The sequence below is a fragment of the Octodon degus genome, unplaced genomic scaffold (assembly GCF_000260255.1).
Source record: "Octodon degus isolate 3935 unplaced genomic scaffold, OctDeg1.0 scaffold00402, whole genome shotgun sequence".
Classification (NCBI taxonomy): Eukaryota; Metazoa; Chordata; class Mammalia; order Rodentia; family Octodontidae; genus Octodon; species Octodon degus.
Window position 1 is genome coordinate 176,790 of NW_004524978.1, and position 19,526 is coordinate 196,315.

The 19,526-nt window shown below is 36.3% G+C and overlaps 1 protein-coding gene across 1 annotated transcript in view; it reads left to right on the plus strand.

Annotated features, from left to right (window-relative positions):
• Snca (synuclein alpha) overlaps window positions 1–19,526 on the plus strand; it is a 112,997-nt gene that overhangs the window by 8,124 nt on the left and 85,347 nt on the right. Inside the window, exons 3-4 of the mRNA XM_004648399.2 lie at window positions 2,829–2,870; window positions 9,363–9,505. Of these exons, the coding sequence (XP_004648456.1) occupies window positions 2,829–2,870; window positions 9,363–9,505 (185 nt within the window). The remainder of the gene's footprint in view (window positions 1–2,828; window positions 2,871–9,362; window positions 9,506–19,526) is intronic.

A 19,526-nucleotide genomic window follows, 5' to 3' on the forward strand; every position in this document is an offset into this window, starting at 1 on the left:
AAGTTAAAGAGGGAAAGGTTTATTTAGCTCATAGTTGGTAATAATTTTAGTCCATAATTGACTGCCTCCGGACACAATGGTATAGTTTATAGCTGCAGAAGACAGCAAAAGTAACAAAAGAGAGCAAGACCTGGGTCTTTCTGTTTCTTATTGTGTATCTAATCTACTGGAACGAGGGCCGTGCAAATCCAGTCAGTGGATTTATCCAGCAGTCACCCACTCTTGAACAATGAGCATCTTTAATCCCAGGACCTTTAATCCCAGCACTGTACTGTAATCAGTCACATGCCGTAGATGCAGCCACTTTCAAAAAGCACAAGCCTATAGCCAACATCAGGTTTTTATGGGGACATCTAGATACAAACCATAACAGACATGTACTTTAATGTATTTAAATAACTAAACCTTTTTATTTATATAGCATGATGACTTGGTGATGTTTCTGTGGCTTAAACTGTACATCATCATCATCATCATCATCATCATCATCATCATCATCATCATCTTGAGACAGTCTTGCTGTGTAGATGCTGCTGTCCTTGAGTTCACTGCGTAGCCCAGGCTGGCCTCACATTCATGACCATCTGCCTACCTCAGCCTCTGGAGTGCTGGGATTACAGACAGGCGCTGTCATGCTCAGTCTTCTGTGGTTTAAATGGGGCATCCCTTTACAAACATCATATGTGAAGAATGGTAATTTTCACTTAACAAAATATATTCTGTACTAAATACCACCTTAAGAATTTTATATGAATTATTTGCTTCAAATATCAAGTGATGACTGAAAGGCCAGTGATACATGTTTGACTTTTTGTGATAACATGGAGATTTACATCCCATTACTCTAAATCTGAAGCTCACATTGTTAGCCACAAAGCTTTAGTTTGTTTCATTTGTATCCAAGGTCTTTATATTCACATTGAAAGTTTTAAATATATTTAATTTTTTTCTGAATGAACTCGAATTCAGGACATTGTGCTTGCCATTTATTAAAAATGCAAATAATTATACTTTGCATTTATTGAATACCTGGGCTCTAACTTAATAATTGGCATTTAAATTATTTATTTATTTATTTATTGGGTACAAGGTCTCACTACACAGTTCAGACATGTAGTGATCCTCCTGTCTGAGCCTCCCCAGCGCTGGGATTACAGGTGTGTGCTACCACACCTGTTTGGTACACGCTAGCTTTTGGGTCCAGCAGAGCATGCAGTCCTGGGGATTGAACTCAGGTCTTTGCACTTGCCAGGTTGATGCTTAGACCATTGAGCTATCTCCCCAGCCTAATTATCATTCTTAACCAGAACCTTTTTTCAGTTAATTATGCTCTAAACTCTGTCATCGTGCATTCCAGTTTATTTGAGAATAATTACCTCATTTTATGCTATTAATTTTGCTGAAAGGAAAACTGAGGTCTCCTTGTATTGGTTTCTTCTTTGGTTTAAATAGTGCATATGTTTATTTCTTACATGTTTTGTAAGGATCATCAAAACATAGTACCTTTTTAAAGTAAGATTAATAATTATCTTGCTATCCCTTTGTTTAACTCATTCTCAGATTTTATGTCTACATTGTCTTATACTATTTTATATCTTGAGAGAGATTATTTGGGTTCTAAGAAAGTTTTCAATTAAATGTCAAGGGGCTGGAGATATAGCTCAGTAGAATAAGCACTTGCCTGGCAAGCGCAAGGGCCTAACTTCAATTCCTGGTTCTGAAAAAAAAAAAAGTCAAATCTGTTGTTGTTTTCTTCAGAAACATTTTAATTAAAAAACTGGCATGAATTATACCAAAAAGTCCAGTATTAGAGATGCCATGAATAAAATGTTAATAAACTTAGTTTTCAAATATGTAAGTATTGCAAATTTTGTAATGGTCAAGGACTGAGGAAATTTGTATTTTACATACAATGTTTGATTGTCATTACAACCTGTTATTACATATGCAGTGTGTGACCATAGGCAAATCACTTAACTAGATTTTTAATTTCCTCATATGTGAAATAAGCATAATATCTATTACATGCACGTAAAGGGGCCAAGGAAGTGATATAAAATACTGCCTTTTACACAATAGGGATTTGACAAATGCTAGTACACTTTGGCCCCTTCCTTCTATTTTGTTTAATGGTTAGCTAATCTGATTGTGCTGTGCTTTTAAAACTTCTGGTTGGGATCTGAAGTCCCCCCAGTAGCTCTAGTGCTATGTGACTTCCCTGTCCCACCCCTGCCCAAGGTGGTATATGATGTGGGAATCAGTGGCATAAAAAGTTATCACTGGGTGCTAAAATCTTTATTAAGAATCAAACTTGTTTTAATTGATACATACAAATCACAAAAATTACACATACTAGTGGGTAAGTGGGGTGCTTGATACACGTATACTCTGTGTAATCAGGTTATGCATATTTAACTTCTCAGACATCTCTCAGCTCCTCATGGTAAAACAACCCAAACTCCTCTGCCCTCAGCTTTTGAAGTATGTGGGACAGTTTTTGCTGTGATCGTCCTGCTCAGCAGCAGCAAGCTGGAGCTTTTTGTTACGGTCTAATTGCAGCTTAACCCATTAGTGAGCCTTTCCCCTCCCCGGCTTGCTTCTAACATTAATATTAATTGGAGCAGCTCTCTTGTCAGCTTTGTTTTCTTCTGTTTGTTGAAGTGGTTACTGGATCTTTTGTTTATCATATTTAGGTGTTTTTTCCTCTGAGGATATCATTATATATGGGCTTCTGAAGAGTGAGCTTCTTAATTGGTTTATTTCATACTCGCTAACCAGATACCTAAGACAGCCTGAGACTTATGTTTTGCATTTGTTTGTTTTTCCAGGCTCTAAAACCAAGGAGGGAGTGGTTCATGGTGTGACTACAGGTGAGTTCCCAGGGGATTCTTCCCAGGGAAGATAGAGGAGCAAGTGACCAGTGTGGCCAGAGCATTGATCATCCAAAATACAGTTGTAAACAAACACTGCATACAGAGAATGGTTCTGAAGGAGCATCAGTCTGACTTAAATTGAATTATTTTTCAAGCATTTTAAAGTAAATATTTGTAATAAATCAGACAGATATTTACTTTTCAAGAATGTTGACTTTGAATTGACCCACTTTGTTTTATTTATAGTATTTGGTCATTTGAAAATTTGGACTTAAAATTAACATGATGTAAACTTAAATAAAATGTAAGAACTCTTACTTCTTAAAGGATTAAAGTAAAATTTTCTGGACATTGTGTTAAAATGTTGTGATAATGATCTCTAATGTTTATAGTATTTCCTTTATGCCTCACAGCACATTCATATAATCAGAATTTAGAAAATACTCTTGGGATGATTTTAAATCATTTATTATAGTTAGCTACCTGTGGCCTAATGTTAACAGGACCTTGAATAGGTCTATATGGAGACTTACAACAAAGAAATGGCAGTAATGGTGAAAATAATGGTATTGATGGGGATGAAGAAAATGATGATAATAGTGGCAGAAATTTTTAAAAAAGGAATAGGCATCATGGCACATGCTTGTAAATACCCATATTCTGAGAATCAGGTCCAACACGGGCAACATAGGGATTTAGGAGAACTGCTCTCAGAACAAAAAATTTTTAAAAGGTAAATGTGTAGCTCAGTGCAGACACTCTGGATTCATTTCAATTCCCAGTACTAAAAACTAAAAAAAAATCAAAGTAGAATAAAAATTTAACAAATTAGGCCACAGTAATTGAGTTTTATGTTGTGTTATGCTGTCTGTTTCTTGACAAGTATGGTGAAACCAGAGATATAGTCAGAAATATGATTCATATAATCTGGAAGCATTAAACATAATGCTTCATAAAAACATTTGCATCATGGAATTAGAAAAGAAATGGGGAAAATGAAATGAATAGTATTAATACACTTTTTTGGTTATGACCAGAAACACTGGTGTTAGACCTCTTTGGCTCAAATTTCTGTCAGATCTTTAACTTCTGTGTGACTTAATTTCCTTGTCTCTGAAAGAATTAAGTGAACCTAACAGACACAAAATGCTAAAACTGGAAGCAAATTGTGTTATTCAGGTGTTAGCTTATTTCCTTCTAGTGGACCTGTCTTGAGCAACATTTTCAAAACATTTAGAGAAACATTTCATGTTTTTTAATGCATGTGTTTTGAAGAGAATGAAGCTGTAAAAATAAAACAATGCCTTGGAAACTGCTTTAGAAGTTAATTATGTAGCTTTCATTTGCTCTTTTGCAATCTAATATATAATGCAGAGAGTTTGGCAAACAGACGAGCTGTCATGCCATCTAGGAACCTTGTGCAAAGGATAGTAGGCAAGATTTTAATAAGAACTGGATAGCAGAGGTGGATACTTGTGTTGGAAGAGTTTTAACCTAGATCAGTGGTGTTCTACTGAGACAGCTGAAAGTGAAGCCTGAGGTTCAGAAAGAGGACAGCGTGTGGCAGGGGCACAGAGCCACGGCGCAAGATGCTAACTAGTACTTTTGTCTAATGGCGATAGTGATGAGCTGCAAAATGCCATATTGTAAATGTAAATGAGTCTGTGTGTGTGAGACAGAGAGAAGGAGGAAGAGAGGAAAAGAGGGACGGAGGGAGGAGGAGAGGGAGGGAAGGGAGGGAAGGGTAGTTTTTACAATAAAGCAACATTTTACAAAATGTTTTTGAGCCAATAGCTTATAATCATTGTTCTACAATTTTAAAATTTTATAACATTTTGCATTCTTCATTCTTCAGCATGTTAGAGAATCTTAGCTGTTCTACAAGAAAAAAAATATGGGGTAACATAGTTTAATCCGGAACTCTTCAAACATATTTGCCTGTGGAAAGTTTCTTTCATTAGATTCAGGGTGAAACAAAACTAATGTTTCCTAGAAAGCTGTGAGAGCCGCTGTTAGGCGGCAGGGTCACTGCATTTTGGGCGCAGGCAGTAAGTACAGCTGTACAGTCAAGGACTCTGTAATGGCACTGCATTGGTCAGCTTTCCTGTTGTTGGGGAAAAAATACCCACCCTTTGCAACTTAAAGTCGGACAGGGTTGTTTGAAGTCACAGTTGTGGAGGGTTCAGTCCATGGTTAGCTGGCTCTGAGGCAGAAACTATAGTTTGAGGGTGGGTTGGAACAAAGCTGCTCATTTCCTAGCTAAAGGGAGGAAGCGGGAGGAGCTGGGCTGGGCGCCAGATCCTGTCCCTGAAGTCAGGCCTCTGTAAGCCGCCCAAACACACTCAGGCGTGTGCTTGACTAATGCCTCACGTCAGTCACCATGACAGTAAAGGTTAAATGTCATGTGTGTAATATCAGATATGATGTTATAACTAGTCTGGATATTGGGAGGAGCCAGCTATACTAAAAGCTATTCTTCCACATCAGGTAAGTAGACGACTCGTTGAATTAGGCTATTTAATATAAAATCCAAAGTCTTGGTATGGGGATCAGTAAGTTTATGATAATTAATTTATTGCTTGTTAGGCTTGGTCTGAAATATTTTTATAGATACATCATAACAGCTAAATAAATGTTCTTGCTATTAGTCTGTATTCAAGGAAACAAGGCAATGTTGTATTATATGTAAACATTCACTATTGTTAAAAGTACAATTTGCCCAGGATTTATCCCAGTAACTGTTTTATAGAAATGTAGACTTCAGTAAATTTAGGCCAAGAACTTTTAATCTAAAAAAAAAAAATCAAAGAGAATAAATCTGTTTGTTAGAAAATCTGAAATCTCCACTCTGACTTTTGGCTTTTTGACATCCAGGAAATTATATCAGCCGTCAACCTAATGTATCAGGTTAAAGCAGTATACGAGAATATATTTACTTGACTTAATGAAAGATAAATCATTGAAGAAACTTTAGAAATAGTGACATAAGTTACTTGATTTTTTCAAGTATGATATAAAAGAAATTACTAATATTGGAGACTTTCTGAAAATTTCAGTTCTTACAATATATCGTACCATAATGATCAAAGCAAATTTTCAACATTATGATATAATATCTGAACTCTCATTTTTATGCTAACTCACAGCTAGACCTTCTTAATTTTATAATTTAATGTCAGAGGTTCGATTTATTGTGTCTCTTCTAAAAGAACAAGACTTTGGATTTTATATTAAATAGCCTTATTCAATGAGTTAAGTCATTTACTTACCTGATGTGGAGGAATAGCTTTTAGTGTAGCTGGCTCCTCCCAATACCCAGACTAGTTATAACCTGATATTTGATGTTATACTCATGAAATTTCTTTTGAAATTTTACCTTTAATTGAGCTAAAATGAAATGTAAATCTATTTAATATTTAAATTAATATGTGTTTTAAAGATAAAACACAGAATTTTTTTACCACATTCCAAAGTATTGTTGAGTAACTATTAGAAAATAATAGAAAGAATAATAAAGCAGAATCCCGTATTTTTGAAGGGCTCATAATAAATAGGGTGGATGGAAGTAGTGAGATACTTTGTTGGAGAATCATATGGTACAGTGTAAAAGCTCAACCTAAGAGATATATTTAAAACTTCATGGAATCATAGAAGGGTAAAGAAAGGCACCTGTGAAGAACTATTTTTTTTTAAACATAGAATGTGGCATTTGAACTGGGTTTTAATAAAGGAATTGAGTTCCATGAATAAACAGGTCGAATAAAGGCTTGTGGCTAGAGTAAGCTATGTATACCAAAATGAGAAAAATCGGCCAATTGGGAGCAACAAGCAAAGTCTCTATTGGGGAGGAGGGAAATATCCATTTTGATTCTGATCATTTTTGTTCCATTTTATTCTGGTAGTTTTAGAGGTATTCCCTTTAAAAATAAATGCAGTTTATTAAATCCAAAATGTACTAATTTGCCTTTGTCTCTTTTCCAATTGTGAAATGACAGTGGTTACAAAGGTGGTCTAAAAAGTCTTAAATAAAGGAAAAAGGTTTCAAGGTCAGTGAGAAACCTATTAGAGAAATCAATCTTTTAAACTATGTCTATTATTGCTACTTGTAAACTTTGTCCTTTTATGATATAACTAATTTATTTTCATAATAATAAAACCTAGTGAAAGTGTAGTACATAGTACTGTGTAGTGTATGTGTGTGTTGAAATAATAGATTAAAATTTATACATATATAAAAGATTATCTACATATGTAAAATTTATGGCTGGAAGAAAAACTGTGAGTCTGTAAAAAATCAGAACCTATTTTTGTCTTTCTTTGAGAGTTTTTGACAAGAAAATTTTCATCTTAGGCAAAACTTTCTATTCATGTTCTTGGGAAAAAAACCCCACAAGTTGAATCACATAGTTTACTATATTTAAAGGATCAACATTCCAAGAATATTTTAAAACATATAATTGCCTGGACAACTTTTCAGTGGCATTTAAATTGAACTTGAATTGTGATTAGCTGTTGCTCTTCAGGAGGTGTCAGCCGTGTCCCTGGGAGTGGCCGGGCATCAGAGGCTGGCCTGCATAGTTGAGACCAGCAGCTTCCAGTAGAGTAGCAGCTGAGGTGGTTGCTTTCTGATTTTAGATTGGCTAGACCCTAACTGTTTCAGGCATCTCCATGGCACTTAAAGTAAGCCTTTCAAAACAAAATGCTTTGCCTACGCTCTTTGATCATTGTCCTTTCTAACTGGTGACATGGAATCTGTCCAGAATAAGTCTCGTGGGAAGCACTTGGTAGCTGGCATGGGATAATTCTTTGATGTCCTTGGACTGAGTCTGGACTGGAGAGTATAATGCATAACACAAAAAATGTCTTTTATTTGTTTAGGAGAGTGTCTCTCAAAAGGAAAAAAAAATTGAGCTAAGAGAATAAAGAAAAGGATGAGTTTGTATGGCAAAACGAAAAGACAAGCATGATGTAGATATAATAATAGATGGAGAAGCCCACATCTGTGGATACCGATGTGCAGAGGATTACATGAAGACTGATCAGTTTAGTTCTCTGTTGACCTGAGAATTATTAAAATAAATGAATCTCTTGTCTTTAGTTTCTTCTTCAGTTAATTAAAAAACAGACATTTTAAACTAACCTTTTTGTATGTAATTTTGTGGAAATAATAAAGAAAGATTGATTCAGCAATTGGATTCTACAATGTTATGGAAAATTTCTCAATTGAAATATTGAACTTAAATCTCTAGAATACAATACATACACTATTGTGTCTATGTTTCTGGCTTGTCTAAAGAAATTGAATCATTTTTATTTTATGAAAGAAATTTAAAGTGCTCAGTAAATATTAGTTTTTACACTACAGCTTTCTGTTCCCATTAAAATTACTGAAAAGGCTGACCAGATAGCTCAGCAGATTAAAGTGCCTGCTTAGGCAGACCCAGGGACTGGGGTTTGATCCCCAGTGCGCTGTGTCGACACTCAGAGATGGTGATTGAGACTGGGCATGGTGGCCCATGCCTGTAATCCCAGCGCTTGGAAGGCTGAAAACTGGAGGATCACTATGAGTCTGATGTGTGTAGTGAGATCCTGTAGACCTTGTACTAAATACATAAAAAATAAAATAAAATTACTAAAAGTCAGTCTTATAACTCTTTTATAAAAAGATCAAAGTTCTTTCACAGACATGTGTTCTGTTGTTTGTTTGTAACATACATGAATGACATTTATATCCCCTTATCCAAAGTAACATACAATCAGAAATGTTTCAGGTTTTAGCCTTGTTTGGATCTAAAGTATTTGCATTTGTATAGTGAGGCATCTTGGGGATGGGATCCCAGTCCTAACACAGAATTCAGTTATGTTTCATATACTTTGTACATTCATTTACCCTGGAGGTAACTTTTTTTTTTTTGAGGTAACTTTATATAATATTTTTAATAGTTTGGTACAGACAAGAGTTCATGGCGTGGAATTTTCTACCTGTGGTGTCATTTGGTGTTCAAGGGTGTCAGCCTTTAGGGTATATAAAATTTCCATTTTCTGGACATGCTGTATATGCTGTCTTACAAGACTGGTGAAAGTGAACTTGCTGAGTGAGATTGAAGAGATGGGATTGAAATGGACAAGAATACATGTCATGCTGAGATTGATTCAGTTGTAGCTGCACCTGTGAGAGCTGCTTCTGTACACTGTCCTTGATGCCCATCAAGGCCAAGTCACTCATAACTGTGTGTCCACGACACTTAAGTAAGAAGCATGTCCTACTGTCTGCATGACTGCAGTGGATGATCTTAGCACAGAGTCAGCGCTTGCCAATACCATGCACACTTAGAACTCTTACAGCTTTTGTTTCTTCTGACCCTGCTGTTGCCTGTGATGTGTGTAGCTATACATGTGAAGAAGGTGAAGGCAGGTGGAGGTAGAATTATTCAGTCTTCATCATTTTACACTATGTAATTCATGTTTTTTTTTTTTAATGTATTCCAGTGGCTGAGAAGACCAAAGAACAAGTGACAAATGTTGGAGGGGCAGTGGTGACAGGTGTGACGGCTGTGGCGCAGAAGACTGTGGAGGGAGCTGGGAACATTGCAGCTGCCACTGGCTTTGTCAAGAAGGATCAGCTGGGCAAGGTATGGTCGCCCATGTTTTAGGTTGTAATTGTTAGTTCTGGAGGTCGTGGTTCATTTTCTCACGAGGCGAGTGATGGAAATGAGGTGGGGAGGGCTTTCTGACTCTTCCTTCATAAAAAAGTACTACCTCTGTGTGGGTATTGATTTGTGGTGATGTGAATCCAGAGAAGGGCCATGTACACTGTACTGCCATCACCGTTGGTTCAGTTTCTGGAAGGAAGTTAATGAAATGAGCAATATAGCAATTCTCAAGGAGACAGTGAAATTTCAGAAAGAGCGAATGCTTTCATGTAGACTGTGAATCTTGAAATTTCTCCTTGTTGAAATAACAAATTTCTTTGTGCTTGCTCTCTGAATTTCTAAAATTAATAACTTACTTGATTTCTGTATAATGATATCTCTATTACTTGGCATATTTACATAGCACATAGCAGGTCATTATCCAAGTATATGTGGGGATCAGAAGACTAGAAATACACAAGAATCAGAGATCTTGGTTTTGGAATATTCTTAAATTTTCAGAATTTTAACTTGGCATTTCTTGATAAAGATCAGACTTTCATAAGTTGATAGGACAGGCCTTAACATTTTCATTTTCAGTGTGAGAGCATTGGAATAGGAGGTTCAGCTGGAAGGTGAAGTTTTATAGTTTTCCTGACCACAAGAGCAGGATGGTTTTGTCTTTTCCCTAGCCATGTTGTTCTTTGAGTAAATCAAGTATGCTTTTGTCTGATGGCTTCTTTCTGCCCATAAAATTCTTCCCTAAGTCAAGTTACTTGCCCCCTTTCCTCATCTACTCTGATTTTTTGTTACATGACACCTTTGTGGTGAGGCTGTCCTGATCTACTTAGAATTGGCCTCTCTCTCTCTCTCTCTCTCTCTCTCTCTCTCTCTCTCTCTCTCTCTCTTTCTCTTTCTCTCTCCCCCTTCTTTGTCTGTCCCTACCCCTCTCCCTGTCTCTTCCTCACTCCCTCTGTGTGTGTGTGTGTGTGTGTGTGTGTGTGTCTGTCTGTCTGTCTGTCTGTCTGTCTCTGTCTCTCTCTGGCCAAAATGTCTATCACCTTTAAAAATAATTATTTATTTATTTTATCTTTGACGTCTAGTTTATTTCTCCCCTTCTGGATTATACGCACAATGAGAATGGATTCAGTTTTTCTTGTCACTGTGGTCTAGATGCCCAGTTACCCAGACATCCTCCAGATCCTAGCCTCACGTGCTCACACGCAGGCCTTTTGGAAGGTGATTGGATTGTGGGGCTTAGAGCTGACCTGCTCTCAGGAGGTAGCACCTGTTCTGGTCTGAAGCACTGGGTCACATGTGGCTTAGGAGGATCTAGATCCCTCCTTGGTTCTTCCCTTCTTTCTGGTTCCTGTCTGCCATGCCTGAGCAGCTCTCTCTGCTGTGTCATCCTGCCTGGGCCTTTTAAGGTGTGGGTATCAGGTATTTTGTCCCAGCAATGAGGAAAGTAACAAAGACATATGAATAAGCAGAATGAATTTCTGAGTCTTTTTTTTTATTTTAATTTTTTTTTTTTTTTTTTTTGTATTTTAGGGAAGGGTCTACAGGGTGTTCAAGGTCTCACTACTAGATCAGACTCATAGTGATTCTCCTGTTTACAGCCTCCCAAGTGCTGGAATCACGCCACCAAACCCAGTCTCAATGCTGCTTTAGCGTGCCCGGGAGGCGGGGCTGGCATGGCTGTCCTGGGGATGGAACCCCCAGCCCCTGTACGTGCTTAAAGGCGCTGAGCTATTTGGTTGGCCCTCTTTTTATTTTTATTAGTGTGTGCTTTAATAACCATTCTGCTTGTATGGGGAAGCTGGTGACTTTCTGAGTCATTTATACGTGTAGCCATGGTATAGGAACATAGGCTGTTCAATTACTCCAAAGTTAGGATCAAAATGGTTTTAAAGTGAGTACCCTTTAAACTATGACAAGAGAGTTTTGATTTGTGGGCAGACTACTCCAGCTGTGTCCACTTGTGTAATCATAAGCAGCAGGACTACTTTGATGCCTCATTAAAATATTGTAAGAAAACAGTGCTAGAAGCCCATGATATATTTAGATTTTTCACATGTAGTACAGTGTCTTGGGCAAAATGCTGGTAATCATGGGAAATCGGACTGTTCTAGAGAAGTGCTTCAGCTAACTCGAGTGTAGGATTGATCAGGCTGCAGTCCTTTGTCAAGAATATGCCTTTCAAATAGTCTTAGCTGTGCTAATGATTGTATCTGTTCCTGTTTCCCATTTGAAATTGTATGTTTAGCTTCATTGTATTTTAAAAGTTAGAGGGGATCTCAGAAGTGTGGAGGTAGATGGCCTGTTTTGTGTCCTAAGTTTGTTTGACAATCTAAAAATTGATTTAGTACAATATACTAATTGTACAGATGAGGAAACTGAAATGCCCAGAAGGAAGGTCAGTACCCAAGGTCACAAAGCCCTGAGTGCAGGCACCAGCCTGCATCTGGAGTGTTTGTCCTTACACTGTATTACTTTGACCAATGAAACTGTGAATAAACAGATTTAAATTGTGAATTTCATTGTTTTAGATCATTAAGGAAATGGGGAAACTTTTACCATCTCTCCATTTTTGTCTTCATTTAAGATATACAACAGATTACAAATTACAAATGGGAAATGAGTTTGCTACATCTTTTACAAAATGAAGCTCATTTTCTATCTTCCTAAAAATATTGTTCTTCCTGTACTGTAACTCAGTATTGTCCCAAATTTTCTGATCAAGGAGATTATGGGGCCACAGAAGAATGAGATTAATGATGTATAGTGCACCTAAGGAGAGTCACCTAGAGAGAAAACATTCTCTCGGGCTTTCACAGAGAGCAAATTGGTCAAGCAATAGCCGTGACTCATCCACATGGCTGACACTGACAAAGGATCTACAAACTGCAGTACAGGGTTTCAGGGTAAATCCTGAGGGGATTTGACTGACCTTGTCAGATACAAAAGTTGCATTTCTTGATATATAGGTCTTGCTTTATCTTGGCCTTAACCATCCAGCAGAAAAGTATAAAAATGAGGTATAAAAAGTAAAGCCATATTAATATGCTGAGCTGTAAAAGGCTCAAGTCAACAACTTCTGACATTGCCAGCCCTATGGAAAACTCACTACTATTGTGGACTACTGGACTATACTGGATTATTTTGCTGAATTCACGTACCTACAATATTTAAATAGCAATTGAATACCCATCTCTGACAAAACTGAACAAAAAAGGGGATACGAATGAAGGACATTTTGTATCTGTATATACAAAAGAGTTAGGACAGATATACACCTACTTCCTCTTAATTCAATGAGAAGAAAGATTTGTACTAATAGTGTTTGGACAGGATATCATGTCTGCATCTTGTACTATGAATAACCGCTATGAAGACAACAATATGCAATGTATTAATTATTGTAACTGTCCTACTAACCTGTTTTGGAACTCATTGCTATTTGTTTCTCAATAAAATTAATAAAAAAATATGAGGCATAGTAGAACTAGGGGAGAAGGCTGAGAACCTATACTCATTTTACAACATATTCATTTGCATTTTCTAAGAAAAAGATGCATGTATTACTTGTGAAATAAAAATTGTATAATTTAATATTATATTATCAGATTTACTACATTCATTTTATATATCTTTAGGACATAAATGCTACCAGTGCAGACATGAAAAAAATATTGTTCTTATTTCAGTACTTTAAAGCATAAAGCTAACCAATGTGATGATATTAGCCATTTAGAGATCTCCCATGAATATTCCAGAGTCTTAAAATTTTAGAACATGAAAATGAAGTCATTAGAAACTTGAGCTTAGCTAGGACAAACCATTGGACTGGGAGTTAAAATAACTAGTCTTCTTGTCTTGTTTGGTCACTAACTGGCTCGACAACCTTTTGCAGATCTCTGAAGGTCCTTTTCCGAATAATGAGGAAACTCTACTAGAAAATTGTTCAAGCTCAATTTAGCAGTAAGGCTCTGAGATTCTGTAATAATTCAAAGAGTGCTGTAATAAATGTGTATGATTGTGGTCTCATCTACGGGGTGCCAAAATTCAAGAGAGCTAGAATTTCAACAAAACCATCAAATTATTCATTCTATGAAATTTCAAATAACTTAGTATCTCTCAGACTATGGTCAAAATGGTCTTGGTGAATAAAAATAAGCATTGCTATCTTTTTTTTTTTTCCTTTTAACTATTTGATAATGACCCCAAAGAGACAGTCATTTAAGCAGTAGGGTGCTAGAAACGTGGAGGAAGAGGGGTGTGACAGGTAGGGCACATCTGGCTTGTAGGATAGTTCGATGGCAGCACATTCCTCCTGAGGCTTGGTGTCTTGTCATGTCAGGACCGCCACACTCCACACGGTGGATGGTGACATTGGCTCCTCCTACCCTTGATTCCCAAGTATTTTGTTTTTGTTGGTGCTGCAGTTAATGTGACTATTGATTTCTTTTTCAGACAGTTGCACTTTAATGTATAAAAGTACTATTGATTTATGCATGTTGAGTTTTTTATTCTGCAGCTTTACCAAATTTATTAGTTCTAAGAGATTTTTTTAAATAAAATTATATATATATATATATATACATGAGATCATATCTGCAGATAGTGAAAATTTAACTTTTTGCATTCTGAGTTTCTTTTTCTTGCCTACTTGCACTGGTAAACTATTGAATAGAAGTGGCAAGAGTGGGATTCTTATCTTTCAATCTGAGGAAATTCTTTGAACTTTTGGTCATTGATGTGTTTGCTGTGTGCTTATCATATATGTTGATAAAGAGTTCTCTCATTTTTGTGTGTGATACTGGAAGTTTAACATAGGGCCTTTGTATGGAGGTGCATTTTTAGCTTTTAAAAAATTTTTGAACTTTTGACGCAGGGTCTAAGTTACTGAGATGCTCAGGCTGGGCTTAATGGCTTTAACTTTTGATCATCTGGCCTCAGCCACCAAGAATTGTGGGATGACAGGTGTGCATTACCATGACAAGCTAAAATATAAACTTTATATACATAATTATTAAGAATTTTTATTATGAGACGATGTTGACCTTTATTCTGCATTTGTTATATGCTTTTGCATCTGTTGAGGTGATCGTGTGATGGTTGTAATCATTCCTAAACTATTAACAACTATTTCAAGTGTAAATAAACTAAATTTCTTTAAAGAAGTAGAGTGGTTGCATGCAGTAAAAAGTCAAGACCAAATTATATACTGTGTAGTGGAAACTCACTGTACATGTAATCTTGAAAGGAAAAGTAGAAAAACATAAACTATACAAGTATAATTAAAAGGGAGGAAGTTCAGCTATATGTATAAGGGATAAAATAGCCTTAAAGGCAGAAACTGTCACACGAGACAAAGTAAGAAAATATATCACATTATAGAATGGGTTGAGCATCTTTAATCTGAAAATTCAAAAACCTGAAATGCTCCAAAATTCAGAACATTTTTTCTTTAGTAGATTGTATTTTTCATTAATCCATGTTTGTATTGCATAATAATTACATTCCTTATGGGGAGTTGATATATGTATGTAAGACATCGTAATTCTTTTCTCATCCTCTTCCTCTTTCTTCTTCTCTCCTCTGCCATCTCTTGGTCCCCTTCCCATTCGGGAGGGATCTGTGTTCCTACTTCCTATTCTCTGTCTTTGATTTTGCTGTTAGTACTGATAGGATTCGCTGAGTGAAAATTCCACACCTGACCTCATGTGCAGTCAAAGCAGGGTGAACTAAAGCTATTAAAATTACTTAGACAACTTTTGTAAAGTGTGTATGTGTTTAGTATGGAGTAGATTCCCAAGAGATCTCATTTTGTATATGCAGTTATTCATAATTCCAGATTTATTCAGTATCTGATTAATTCTGGTCTGAAGCATCTCAGATAGAGGATCCTTATCCTTTATATAATACATTATATGAAAAATTCACTAAGAGGATATAAGAATTGTGAGTTACAACCAACTTTGATGCACCTAAATATGTAAAGCAGATGGTAACAGAACTGAAGAGAGCAATACAATGTAGTAGAAGACTACAGTATCCCACTTTTCCATGGTAGATAGATCATCTAGACAAAGTGTTGATAAAAAAGCAGTAGACTGGAACAGCAGTATATAGCCTAAGTGGATCTAACAAATAAATGCAGACTATTTCACCCAGAAGTAACAATATACCTTCTTGTCAAGTGGAACTGGAGCAGTCATATGTTAGGTCACAAACAAGGCTTAACAAATTTAAGAAGATTGAAATCATAGCAGTCATTTTTTTTTCTATTCACAATGATGTGAAACTGTACTAACTGGAGACAATAAGAAAATTCACGCATGTGTACGAATGAAATAGCACATTCCTGAACAACTAGTGAACAAAGAGGAAATGATAAAAGATAATTGTTTTTATATGTTTTTCTACAAATAAAGCCACCCATCATAATACTTTCTAATGATATAAATTACATTAAAAGAAAAGAGGGTCTTCTGAATTTTAATATCTTGTTTCATCAACTATTATGAGCTTCTCTAATACATTGGAATAATGATCTGATATCTAACTTTACCTGTGTGCACACGAGGTTATCACTCATATGGCTCATTTCCTGAAACTCATTCGCTTGAGTGGCACAGTAGAAGCAGGCTAAAGGTGCGTTGGCACTTCAGTTGTTCAAATTAGCAATGATATCATATGGATAAAACTTAGGTTTCTCATTTTCATCTAGAAAATAGACTTGTTTGTAGCAAGAGTGCTGGAATCAGAATAGCTTTGTAGTGTATGTTTATGGTGTACAGCAAGTTACCAGAGAATTTGTTCTAACCCAACCCCTCAGTGTTTCCCATATCCCTACTGCTAAAATGAACCATTGCTGAGTGAGCATCTTTAATGCCATCTTGAAATGTTTTAGAAAAGTTAAGATTGTAAGATTTTTCAATGTTTGCAAACTCAGATTAAAGGACAATGTGGCACTTAAAGGCCCTGATTAACCTAATTGATTTATTTCAAAAGATACCTGGTAATATTTTACAGGGTATGTATAAAAGCCAACAGTGTTCATGTCAGTCTAAAAATTGTCCCTGCTTGGAAATGTATCTATCATGCCTTTTTGAGTTTGAAGATACTTGTATGAGTTCAACATGGATGAATTGTGAATTTTAATCTAGTAAAATTTTATATGGGAGAATACATTATTATTAGATATAAAATGTTAAGGAAATTAGGCTTCATGTTATGTTTTGATTAAAATCCAACAACATTCACTTACTTAGTTACTATTTTATGAGTGCTGAACATTCTGGCAGTCCTAGGGGGAATACATAATTGAATCACCCATAGGTGGTTTCTGACATCAAAAAATGGGCCTGTAACCACAGCATTCTTGGAGGCTGAAACAGGAGGACTGCATATTCCAGTCCAACCTGGACAATTCAGTGAGACCTTGTCTCAAAATAAAAAAGAAAATCAGCAGATGATGTAGCTCAGTGTGAAGCTGATGGCTCTAATTCTTGCTGTCCTCTCCCTATCAACTCTAAAAATAGGAAAGAAAGAGATGCATATTTTAGGCCTGAAGACCAACATGCCTATCCCTCAAAGAAAGGAGCACCTTGGACCTTTGAGAAAAATATGTACTTGTAACAAGTATGTAACCATCACAGGAAAGGCTTAAGCAGAGTTGCTGGAAATGAAAGAGACCTATCTTATAAATAAACATTCTACATACACAATAAATGTTATACTTTAAATTGTGTTAAAGTGTGTGTCAGCAGATTGTGAAGTTGCCTCACAATATAGAAACAGTAGTCACAATATTTTAGCTGTTTAATCATAAAGACATAAAAGTGCAGTCACCTCAATCCTAGGATCAGTGATTGAAAATATGTAAGCATTACAACCTTGCAGTATATACATGAGTGAAATTCAAATTTCCCTCTTCAGAGGACTGATTACTATGATAATTTTGTTTGTTAGTGAGATGTCGCGCACGGCCTTGCCAGCAAGGAAGACGCGACCACTGGTTGTGTCTGCACAGCTTTTATTGCCCTGTTACATCAGCCTTCTTCTTCCTCGAGGCCCCTGCTCTTAGCTTATAAGTCTCAGGGCTTCCAACCATGGGGCGCCACTTGTGTACTGTCCATTGGTCCAGGTACGCGGAAACAATGCATTAGCCCAAGCCTTGGCCTTTTATGGAGTTGTTGATTACCAGGAGCGCTCACCCCCTGAGGGGGTGGAAGGCGGAAACTGGCGCCATCCTAGGGCGCGGCTACACGCAGCTCCCTACAGTGAGAGATGTTGTAGGTGAATGTGATAGAATTGCCTTAAGGCACTGCAGCTAACAGGCTAAGTCACATTTGGGCAGTTGGCTTATTTCTTCACAAATACTGAATACAGGTTGACCACAGCCTGAGACCGCTGAGCATTCTTTATGAACCCATCCTCATTATGGGTGTGCTAGCCTCTGGTGCGAAGGGTCCTTTACAGGCAAAGATGGTATGACACATTTGGTGGTTTTGTCAATCAATACCGTTACATGTATAGGATGATTTCAACTTGAGACAAATGTAAGTGCTTCCTATAAAAAGAGAATTTATTGTATATGCAAACTAACATGTTTTGATACATGTATTATGATATGTACATATAGTAAAGTCTTTTGTAAATAAAATAACATGACCATCATCTCATATTATTGCCATTCATTTTATCTCTTTATTCCTCATTTTCATTCATTCATTCTGTCTGTCTGTCTGTCTCTGTCTCTCTACCCTCTGTCTCTCTCTTTGTGATAGGAGCACCTAAGGTTTTCTCTCTTGGCGGATCACCACTGGCAGGTTAATTGTGCATAATATAATATTGCTAATGATAGTTCTCATGTTTTGTATTAGATCTCTGCACTCAGGTGTCTTTCATCTAAGTTATATTTTCACATTATGATAAGTTTACATGCCTATATAGCATTTATGTGTAGGAAACTGGCATAAAGAGAAAAATACATATTTGTATATTGTGACAATCAGTAGTATCACCCTAAACTTCAGTGATAAGCTAATTGTTTCTAAAGTGTAAGAGATAATTTGATTTTTGCTTCATGTAGATTTTTAGTTCTAACTTTGAGGAGTACATTGGTAGTGTTATTTTCTTTGTCAAGGGAAAAATTTAAAAAGAGGTCCTACAGTTCCCCAGATACTCAAAACACACACAGAAAAATCTAGGACATAATACAGTTACTTGTTCCTCACAGGAATGTAAATATGGTAAATGAGATATCAATTTTGTTTTGCATAGAAATACGTAATCATGGGAACTAGAACTGGATGAAGCATTTCATCAGTTAAATTGCTCATCTACAGATGGAAAATAAATAGTGTGTCAACTTGAATATGAGGTAATGGTTTTATAAGGAACTTTATTAAAATTTTTATCAACATTTGGATTCTTGAGTTACAGTTTAAATAATCCTGTCCTGAGAGAGATGTTTATGAAATTTAAAAAGGCATTTGTATCGAACCTATAGTGTATATCAAAATAAAGTGCCAGGAATAGTTGACTAAGTTAAAGATTGAGTAAATTAAAAAAAAGAGAAGATACATTTGCTGTTTTACTTTTCTTGTTATCTTTGTATCAACACAGCATGATACTTTTATTTGTAAGCAATATATATGAATACATTTAGTTATAAATTTATGGATTATGGGGTGTAATGGGAACTTTCGGTTTGAAGAAATCAAATAGATTTTACTGATCTATGCCTGCAAAGTAATTTTATAAGTCTTATAACGGACAATACAAAATCATCTCCCAATTCACATGTACACACCTCTTTTGTTCATTTTATTATTGGGAGTTGGTAAAGAGCTGGACAGTTTTCCTTTTAATAACTACTGTGCAATTTGATGCATACGTGTTTGGAGAACAGGCTTTGCCTTGAGGTTCCAGTTTTTGCTTGGTAGATTGTGTATTACTTGCTGTCTCTGAGGGAGAAGGCAGGCACCTCGTACTTCTGTCACTGAATTTG